Source organism: Triplophysa rosa, linkage group LG12, assembly GCF_024868665.1.
Source record: "Triplophysa rosa linkage group LG12, Trosa_1v2, whole genome shotgun sequence".
NCBI lineage: Eukaryota > Metazoa > Chordata > Actinopteri > Cypriniformes > Nemacheilidae > Triplophysa > Triplophysa rosa.
In genome coordinates this window covers 13,938,144-13,948,844 of record NC_079901.1, presented here as the reverse complement: position 1 = coordinate 13,948,844, position 10,701 = coordinate 13,938,144, and the positions used below count along the sequence as shown (strand labels likewise).

The 10,701-nt window shown below is 43.7% G+C and overlaps 1 protein-coding gene across 1 annotated transcript in view; it reads left to right on the top strand.

Annotated features, from left to right (window-relative positions):
- Window positions 1-2,261: 2,261 nt before the first annotated feature.
- The window catches only part of luzp2 (leucine zipper protein 2), a 111,255-nt gene continuing 102,815 nt past the window's right edge, over window positions 2,262-10,701 (top strand). The window contains exon 1 of the mRNA XM_057347465.1: window positions 2,262-2,424. Coding sequence (XP_057203448.1) covers window positions 2,363-2,424 — 62 coding nt within the window. The 5' untranslated portion in view covers window positions 2,262-2,362. The remainder of the gene's footprint in view (window positions 2,425-10,701) is intronic.

Genomic DNA, 10,701 nt, shown 5'->3' with positions numbered 1-10,701 from the left:
AGCAGAGCCATGGCAAAGCCTTAGGTTATATGTGAGAAAGTCATGAGATGTTTGTTTTTTGACATCTCATGTGTTTTCTCATGTCTTGTCATTAGCCCCGCCCCTCTCGTTTCTTGTATTTCTTTCCTCTCGTGTCTAATGTTCCTCACCTGCCCTGTGTAATTATCCCTCGTTTGTCTCTCCTATTTAATGCCCTCTTGTTTCATTGTCTTGTTGCTCGTGGATTGTTCTGTGTACTGTGTTTGTGCTTGTATGCGTGTCCGCTTGTGCCTCTTGTATGACGTTGTGACAGTGTGCTCTGTGTTGCCAAGTCAAGTCTAAGTAAGTTAGTTATATCAGTTTGTTGTTTTTGTATTGTTCTTGTCGAGTGTGATCCCGTTTGTTCCCTGCCTTAGTTCAGTTATCCCCCATTGTGGGTGTTTTGTTTTGTTCCTTTGTTTTGTTAAATAAATCATTTGTTAACCCCTTCATTGCCACTGCCTGCCTGCACTTGGGTTCTTCCGTCTCGTCAGCCGTGACACATCTATAATTTGTTTATTAAAAAAATATATATCAGAAAAGTTTGAAGGTTAAAGAATCGTTAACTAGTGTAAATTAGGCTTGGTACACGATTTTCAGGGGAAAAAAGAGAACTAATGGTTACCTTGTTTTTGCAGCGATTGTTTTCAAATAAAAACAATTGTCCACTTTTTGCCTTTTGTTTCAGTCTTAGTGAATTTTATATTAATATTTAGATACTTTATATCGACCAATATATCGGTTATCGACTTCCAGTGCTAAAGAATTAGCGGTTCTCGTTATCGGCCAAAATTTACATATTGGTGCATCCCTATATAATATACATAACTATGCCTATAGAGGTGTATAAAGTTCTTACATAATGAAGTGTTATATTTTTATTATCTTAGAATGAGCTATTTCTATCTACATACACCGCGGGACCCCTTAAATGGAATTCGCCATGTTGTTTCTGCAGTAACCCTAAACAGACAAACTGCTCTACAGAGTGCGTTTCGTGAATACGTTACCTCCTTCAGTAAAGAAGTGAAAACGTGACGACATCTTAGTTCTGTGTCAGCCACCGTAGTGCTTCGAAAGGGATGGGTGAGCGGTGGAGTGAGCAGTTGGTTGCAATTTGCAACCTCACTGCTATAGATGGCGCTAAATTTCATACACTGCACCTTTAAATTGTACAGTGATTTTTACATTTCCTGAAAAACAGCAACATTGTCGATATATTTATATTTGTATCATCTTTCACTGTACTGTATATGTAAAATAATATAAGTTTTTCACATTGTTTTTTCATTTTAAAAGACCAATTACATTTACATTTTACATTTATTCATTTGGCAGACGCTTTTATCCAAAGCGACTTACAAGTAGGAGAGCATATAAACATTATGTCAACACGCTAAACACTTTCAATTTTTACTTTACAATTTTACAGCTTTGTATCAAGCGTTTAAACAACCGTTTCTGAAAAGGTGGATGGAGATATCCAATAAAGTAAAGTGCTTCTAAGACTAAATTTATCATCATAGGTTTACCCTCTTAATCGCACATTATGACACAAGGAGCTCCGAAATTTCTCATCAATTACCTTGATGGACAACAGAGAACAAAATGTCAAACTAATGAACCCTAACATCAAAGTGCAATCTCCACCAAAATTGATTAATGTAGTCTTTGTGGAGTAACCCTGCGTGGCTCATGCCTTGATAATCGCCTTGCCCTGTCTGAAGGCTGCTGGTAATAACGCAGACAGATGGATATCATGTGGGACGCACCAGCAGACCATTCATCTCACTGTAGAACACAGAAAAGAGAGGCAGAAAGCCACTGGCTGTATTGATGCTGACATCACCTCACCACCTCAAATCATTCTCTAGTCTTCCTTTCCCGGACCACCCAAAGCCCCACCCACCCCACACCACCCCCCTGCACCCTGGTTCCTGGCCATTAATAAATCCATTCGTCTCCGCTATTTGAAAACCGAAGAACCACATGCTTTCACATACGCGTACATACAGTGTTGCATCTGTCTGCTGTGGCGTGTGCGCCTGTGTTAACGCGAGCGAGAGAGAGGAAGAGGGAGGGAGGGAGAGAGAGAGAGAGGGGAGGGAGGGAGAGAGAGAGAGAGAGAGGAGGGAGAGGAGGAAGAGGGACAGAGAGAGAGAGGGAGGGAGGGAGGGAAGGGGAGGGAGAGAGAGAGAGCGAGGGAGTGAGCGAGGAGAGGGAGAGAGAGAGAGAGAGCGAGTGAGTGAGCGAGGAGAGGGAGAGAGGAAGAGCGAAGGAAAAAGCGAGCGATCGAGAGACAAGGGGGAAAGAGACGCCGAGTGCATGAGAGCAAGACAAAGCAATGAAATTCATCGGAGCTCTTTACCTACTGTTCCTCCTCCCGGCTTTGAGCTTCAACAGCAGGTAAGAGCTGATTTACAGATATGGCATAATCCATCAAGCCCATTCATTCTGTCTGTCTGTCTGGGACACAATAGCTGGTGATGTTCATCTGTGACAGCCCAGTGTGGTTTGGGGTCACTGTCTGTGCTCACAAGTATGTGCATGCCATGTGAGTGGACGAGAGACGCAGAGAGCAATTGAGACGGCACGGAGAGGCAGGTTGAAAGATGCTTAACAGCTCAACTTTTCCTCCTTCTGCTCCCAAGGCTTGGCTATAGCCCTGCAGACAAAACAGAGACGTTCTCTTTCTGGCACAGAGAGCGTGTAAAACGAGGCAGTGGTTTTTGGCTTATAGAGGGTGTTTCGGTAAATTTGGCGATGGAGCAAGTTTTGCATCAGTCAGAGCGACGGGATGTCTGGGTATGGCAGAATGCGTTTGTGCATGTATTTGCAAATAGAGTAATGCAGCGAGGGGAAGATTCAGAGACGGGAATAAAGAGAGAAGCATAGGCTATGCGAGGAGGAGTCTTGCCGAGTCAGGGAGTTTCAAGGATTGATCATTAATTTAACTACTGATAAAGTCATGCCTCTTCCTTTTTTAAACCCTGAACCATTTTCTTCTGGAGGAAAAAACCACTGCACATTGAAAGGTCAGTAAGCACATAGGCGAGCATTGAGCATCCACTTCACAGTCATTTCGAGAAATGAAAAGCATATTAAAAGTGTATTTGTTCTGCAAATAGTTCGGCCCTTTAGATTTGTCCAGGCAATGGTCCCATGCTTATAATGCAATAGGATTTTTCTGTGATATTTCACTGGACAGCAACATCTTTATTATATATTAACACTACTGTAAATATGACTTCCAAGTTTAAATCAGAAATTATTGATTAAAAAGCTAAATGAAAAATTTCTCTCAAATAATCAGATTTTTGTCTGATAGTGGTGAGTTTAATTAGTTAACATGGTTACATGGTTTCAACTTTTAATGTTTTCTGTTCTACTTTTACTATTACAGACGTTATACATCCATTTATAAATGTTTTGCAGCAGTATCATGTAGACATGTGGCACACGCTCACACTCTTAACTACAGTATTAAGATCCAGTGCAGTGGAGCAGAAACCTACAACCAACCAAGTACAGATGGAGACATGTGGTGGAGTAAAAAGCAGCACTTGCCCTAATTTTCTCTTATTTGCTTAAGGCTGAGCATCATGAAGGCGGCCGTATCATGTTTCAGTCATCATGAGTGTTTAAACTTTTGATGTCTTGTATGATGCGCCTCTACTGTAATTTGTTTAGATCTTGTTTTTCCATTCATGATGTTCGTATGTTTTTATATATGCCAGATCAAGGTGCGCAGGTCTGTACAACATATGCCATATATCTCTAGAATTCATGTACTCTGAAAGCAACCATGACCCATATTTTCAAGAATTGAAAATGTTTAAGTTAAATTTTGTATTAGTCTAATTTAAACGGATCTGACAAATGGCAACAAACATGTTTATTCTAAATCAAACATCCAAGTTACAATGTTGGTGTTTGTTAGCATTTAACGGATCAAAAGCATCAAATAACTGAAGAAATCTAAATATTAGTTGTCATTTAGTGGTTAGTTTTTAGATTTGTCTAAAAACGAGGTAATAAAGTGTGTCTTTCATTTAGGAATACAGAATTCCAACTCAGCAGTAAACAGCACTCACGCCGACAGCAAATGCACACAATCTACACCAACAGATCATCAATTCTGCTTACCGGACTGCCCAGCTCAACTGACGACCGTATTGAACTACATATGTATAAATCAGCAAGCCATACTATTCAGCACTTTACACAGAGAAATGATTACATTATGCTGCATAAGCATTCAACATTTAAGGAAGCCTACTCAAAACAGAACTGTATTCTATGATTTCATCAGATCCTCATAAACCGTGCACAAATGGCTGTTGTTGGCTGTAATAAAGTATTAGATTTGTGCTGCCAGTTTAAAGTTGTGATCACTGTGGGGCATCTGTTAGAATGCACACGTCTCCGGTTTTCATAAACTTGACTTTAATTCAACTCTTCTCATCAATACAGGTAGACAGGTGGTGTGTGGTTCTACAGAAAATACAACAATAATAATAATACTATAGTAAACATTAACAGCTTTAAGTAATTTACATGATCAAAGACTGCTGGTAACTGTACATACAATTAATGAATAGTTATTAGAAAAACAGTGTATCTCACCATGTAAGACTAAGCATAAGTATCAACATGCTCTTAGCACATTTGCACTATCAACATGTGTGACACATTAAAGTAACTCAAATAGCAACAGATAATAACAATAATACGTTGTTTAGGACAGGATAACATAAGGTTAATTATTTGTACCACTATTAATGGGTTAAATCCAATATTAACATTAGGAATTGTCAAACTGACAGCAAGCAAAGTGGTGCATCATTATGTCATCCACGAATAGACGGTAGATAATTATATAACAAACCACTAGTCATTTCACGCTTTACTTAAACTGCTTATACTCATGGTTAGCTGCATGCACAATCCACCTACAACAGTATTTACATGAAATAAACTCTAAATTTTACTGGAGTACTGCTCTGTCTGTTCTTCACTTCCCCGAGAACTGTTCTCTGCGTGAGATCGCACAGTCCTTCCAGGATTGTAATAACTGGTCCTTAATAGCGGCCTCTACTGGATGGCTTTAATCAACATACTGTTCCCTTTGCAACAGCCGCCCCCAAATTTGTATCACAAATTTGCAGTCACTAGGGCAATTTTTCGTTTCCGTTATCTGGTACAGTGGGGAGGCGGATTAGATGGCTGACAGGTCGGAGGTAAACACGATCTTTTACTTTGACCTCTGCTGTGCATATTCTACCATCGGTCCCTGGGTTTTCTTTGGTTACTCTTCCAGTTGGCCATAGTGCTCTGGGCAGTTGTGGGTCTATTATGAGAACCACTGTGTCCAGTTGCAAGGGGGATGTATCTGAACGGACATCTTTGTCACTGGGTGTTTTGGATCCAGACCAACAGGGTGGGCCATTTCTGGTGCTAGCTGGCTGCATCTGCGTAATTTACCCCCAACTCGAAGAATGTGCTGTTCTTTGTCAATTTCAGGTGCTAGTTGTGCTAGGCGGCTTGAAGTTGGTTATGGTTTACCAGCTGGGAGGCATTGGTCTCCTCTGGAAAACTCTATTGTTGAGCTGCCTTAAGGATCTCTAGTTCAGCTCTTTGGTGTGTCTCGGCTGTGGGACCCTGAGCGTCAGATAATGCCGCCCCATGCAAGCACTCTGCAGTTGCCTTTACTACATCCTTAAAGCAACCAAAATCTGTGGGGTTCGGTAGGGAGGAGTAAGAAGTTGTCACAGTGTTGAGGCATGCAATTGGTTTCCTTATTTCTTCTGTAGCCTCCTCTTTGGGGCCTGTGGGAGAACTTGGCCAGTGCCTTGGTGGCAGCCACAGAAAGGGAGGTCCTTTAGCCCACCGACTTTCACCTGTCAGCGCAAGCAGAGGTTTACCCCTTGTAATGTCATCAGCCGGGCTGTTCAAGGAGTCAACGTGTAGCGCCAGTCTTGGTTGTTTGTTAATTCCTGTATCTCAGTTATTCGTGTCCCTACAAACACCTTAAAGCGGCAGGAATTAGACTGGATCCAGGTCAGGACTGTGGTGGAGTCTGTCCACAGAACAACACGGGCAATATTTAGATTAAGTTCTTTCTGCAGTAACTGTGCAAGTTGGGCACCAGTGACAGCAGCACACAGCTCTTGTCTGGGCATTGAAAGCTGTTTCTTAGGGGCCACTCGTGATCTGGCAGTCATGATAGATACTTCCACCTGCCCTGCTTGGCCCTCAGTACGCAGGTACCTGACAGACCCATAAGCCCTCTCTGACGCGTCACAGAAGATGTGAACTTCTCTTGTACCACATGTGTTGTCCAACTGAGGGCTTACATAACTTTGAGGTAAGCTGATTGTTTCTAGATGAAGGAGTTCACTCTCCCATGCTTTCCAGGCTTCATGTATATCGCCAGGGAGTAGTGGGTCGTCCCATTCTCTTTGTTTACTCCACAGCAGTTGAACCAGAATTTTTGCCCTTGTTGTAAATGGGGTGATGAACCCAAGAGGGTCATACTGGCTGTCCAGTACTCAGTAGATATTCCTCATGGTTGGGGGGGGGGTTGCTTTCTGTAGATGGGACTTATATACCAGAGTATCTGATTTGCACCTCCATCGAAGTCCCAGAGCATGCTCCTGTGGGTCCATCTGACTTTGGTTGAGCCACTGTTCTCTGTCCTGGGTCAGTATTTCTGGGGGAAGGTGCCTTATAACGTCTGGGACGTTACTTGCCCATTGCCTTAAATCAAAACCTCCACTAGCCAGTAACTCTCTCGTCCTGTTCACCAATGCTTTGGCTGCATCAGAGGAAGTAAAACTGTGAAACCAGTTGTCCACATAAAAGTGTCTCTCGATGGAATTACCGACATCCTCTCCTTGCTGAGTGTGATCAGCAATGTGTCTCTGAAGTGCGTACGTTGCACAGCATGGGGAGCAAGTTGTACCAAATGGCAAGACCTGCCATTCATACACACTGGGGGGTATCTCTTTGCATGTCACGCCACAGAAACCGCACCAGGGGTCTGTCCTCAGGGAGGAGTCTCACCTGATGGAACATACCTTTTATGTCACTACTGACAGCTGTGGTGTGTTCCCTGAATCGCAGCAAGATCCCTAGCAATGAAGAGCTTAAGTTAGGACCTGGCATAAGCTGTTCATTCAAATTGTCTTCCTGATAGGTGAAGGAACAATTGAACACAATTCGGTTTTTGTTATTATGTGGTGTGGGATAAACCATGATTCGTTGGAAGACTCCCACACCACTTTACTTACTTTTGTAGCATACCCTGCCTGTTCAAGCTTCAGGATTTCTGAGTTGTATGCTGTGGCAAGACCAGGATCCTTCAGGAGGCGCTTTTCTGTGTTCCGTAGGTTGGCAAGGACTGCATTCGGGCCAGCATGTAGTTTGGGCATGGATGACACTCTTAGTAGTGGTGTGGCGTATCGCTGGACTCCGTTTATGTTTACCCTAAGTGTCTTGGTGTGCAAAAGGTCCATTGCTCTCTGATCCTGGCGTGACCTAGTAACCTGTTCCTGTATGGCAGGACGTCAAGATGCCAAAGCTTCTCCACATGGTGATGCAGCTCAGCTGATGGGGATATGGTTGCTACGAACAAGCATGACTGTGTTCTATTCTGCTGTTGTAAGCACTTGGTAGGACCTTGAAGCGTCCAGCCTAATCGGGTCCTAACAGCCGCCGGTCCCAACCTTACTGGTTGAATTGGGGTTGTTAGGTGCGGAAAGTCAGAACCAATGAGGAGGAGGGGCTGTGCGCATTTGATCTCCTTCAGGGGCAATTTCCTCAGGTGTTTATATGTGCGCTGCAATCTTTCCACAGAGTATCTGTGCAGCTAAACCTAACTGATCTGCAGTGAAGGCTCCATTAATCTTGTAGACTCTCTCTGGATGGTTAGCAGGTGAGACAGTAAAGGACACAGTTGAGCCTTGTATCACTCGCAAATCCTGTTGAACCGTCCTTAGTGTGAGGTTCTCTGAAGAGCCTTGAAGTTTCAATTGCAAAGCAGCATGCTGGAGGAGGATGGTACGTTTCGATCTATCATCTAAAATGGTGTACGTCTCCAGGGTATGAGTACCGTTGCTTAGGAGCACCTTGCTGACCTTGAAAAGGACCTGACTACATCTCGCTTTCTGGTCTAGATAAAGGATGTCAGCCGAGGAATTGGTTAATTCAGGGTTTGTTTCAGCTGGATTTCTTGCTCCTTGATTCTTCCTCTGGTTTTGTGTTAATACCATGAAGGATACTCAGATGCTTCCCTCTGCAGGTGCTACAGCTAACTCTTAAACGACACTGTGCAGCTTGGTGGCTGCGTCCACATCTCCACATCGACGATTGTTTATTATCCACTGCTTATGCTGTTGTTGGGTGAGCTGAGAGAAGTTAGAACAGTCATCAAGGTTGCGCAGGTTGTTATAACAATATGGACAATAGAGTATTGGTTTTTTGGGCCACTGTAGAGCAGGCTTTGTGGTAGAAGGCATCTCAGGGGCAGTAGTTTGGGTAGAACCCAAGAGCACAGTGGTTGGTTTGTTTCCCCATTTGCCATCCCTTTTCCGCTCTTTCAGTCTTTTAGTAGCCTCTCTGTTAGCCTCTATAAGGTTGAATGTATCTGCTCCTTCCTGAATCTCCTTCCTGAATCTGTAGTTCGTACTCCATCCACTCTGTAGTCCAGTAGGGAGGGAACTCCATGCTTTATTGGGTGAAGGTATCGCCTAAAGTTGGCTCTGAATTCCTGCGGCAGTTTACTGCTTAATCTGGCAACATGCGATCCGCACTGAAGTTCAATGCGGCCTTCCTCGTTGATCTGCTGCAGCATTCCAACCAGTGCTCTAATTCTCAATGCTAATTTACGAAATCCCATTGAATCTCCTGGACGAATCGTGGGCCCATTCATTAACTCTGCTATTCTCCTCAATGCCAATTGATGAGGCTGACCATAGTGTTGGATGAGGGAGGCCATCGTATCTGAATAATGATGCAAAGAGTTACTGTAGGAATCAGCAATTGGAAGTGCTTCCTCAAATTTGAGATGGTCCAGCAGAATTTGGTACTTAAATCTCTCCGTGGCATCAGGGGGGAGGATATTGTCAAGAGATATTCGAAGCCTTGCAAATTCTCTCGGGTCGTCGCTGGTGAAATCTGGGATCGACGGCTTGGGGCCTCTATACGATCTCTCCTGACTGCGTGGTCGTGATTCACTGAAGATGTAATCCCTTGGTGGGGGCAATGGAGGGGTAGCAATATTACATGAGTTCGCCCATAACTCTGACTCCTCCTCGTCGTCCATTGGCTGTTGATATCTTGGTGTGGAGGGGGAAGGCGAGCATTTTAGTTCTAAATGGCGAACACGTTCCTTTAACTCCTCCATAACATCTGTGATGCCTGAATTAGGCTCTGTTGGTCTCTCATTCAATGTCACTGGCGGAGGTGGTGGTGGCCAATCTTCCTCCTCATGTGCTGGTTGATAAACAGACTGATGGGGTACATTGAGAGAGGATTGTTGCCTCCTATTGGCACTGGCGCAAGGTTCAAGTGGTTGTTGTGGAGGAGGGTTTGCTGGATAAACTCTGCTAGTGTCCATACGACGCTGCATATCCAGTACAGTCTGATGTAACCGCCTGTTTTCATCCTGCAGTTGCTTAAGAACTTCCATTATAGGCGGAGTATACTGTGGTGCTACAGGGGTGCTCTCATAGAGGGGAACAGGGTTCGGTGCTAAAGGCATTCTTTCCATGATGTCTGTACTCCAATTATGTGGGCTGTACGCTTGGTGGAGAGGTGTCATCTCGGCGAATCCCTCCATATGTCTCCCTTTCTCCTTCGTTCTTGTGGTGTGCTGACTCAGTTTGTCAAACGCTACTGGGTTTGGGAGATCAACTTCGTACTCCTTTAGCCAGACAGGAGGATATCTTTGTTGGCGTGGACGAACATCGTCTGGTTTGGCCAACATTAGCCATATCGGTAGTGGAATTCTTCCAAAATCACATTTGCATGGCATGGCATGCCCTTTGGGTGATACTACTGGAGAAGCTAGCGGTTTGTCTGATGATGATGCTGTATTTAATTTTAAAGGGCAACCGTGACCTTGCCACAGACCCATAAGTTTCACACCCGTAGGTTTGCATGTGCACTGCATTTTGTCTGTGTGCATGTGTACTACATCACTGCACATGTCAGATTTTTTCAGGCATTGATAAGAGGCCGTGCACTTTACATGGAATTCTTGTACCTTATGTATTATGCATTACCATTAAAATACTCTATATATGTCAGGGTTAGGCCGATAGACGTCCATCGCCGATGGCTGATAGCCATCGCGATGTTGGGCGGCATCTTGATTCCGGAGGGTCCGTGGATGTCTGCACATTCCGTACGTGTAAAGCACATTCCCAAGACAAATGTTGACAGCCGACTGAGCCGAGTCCACAGTATGACATTCTGTGCATGTGTCGAGCTCGTCCATTCGCTCTCAGTGTTGGGGAAGCTACTTTGAAATTGTAGTTAGATAAGTTACAAGCTACTCATTAATAAAAGTAGTTAAGTTACAGCTTAGCTACCCATCTGAAAAAGTAGTTAGTTACACTAAAAGTTACTATAAAAAAGTAGCTAGCTTCTTTTAAACTACTATCTCACATTAAAAAAATA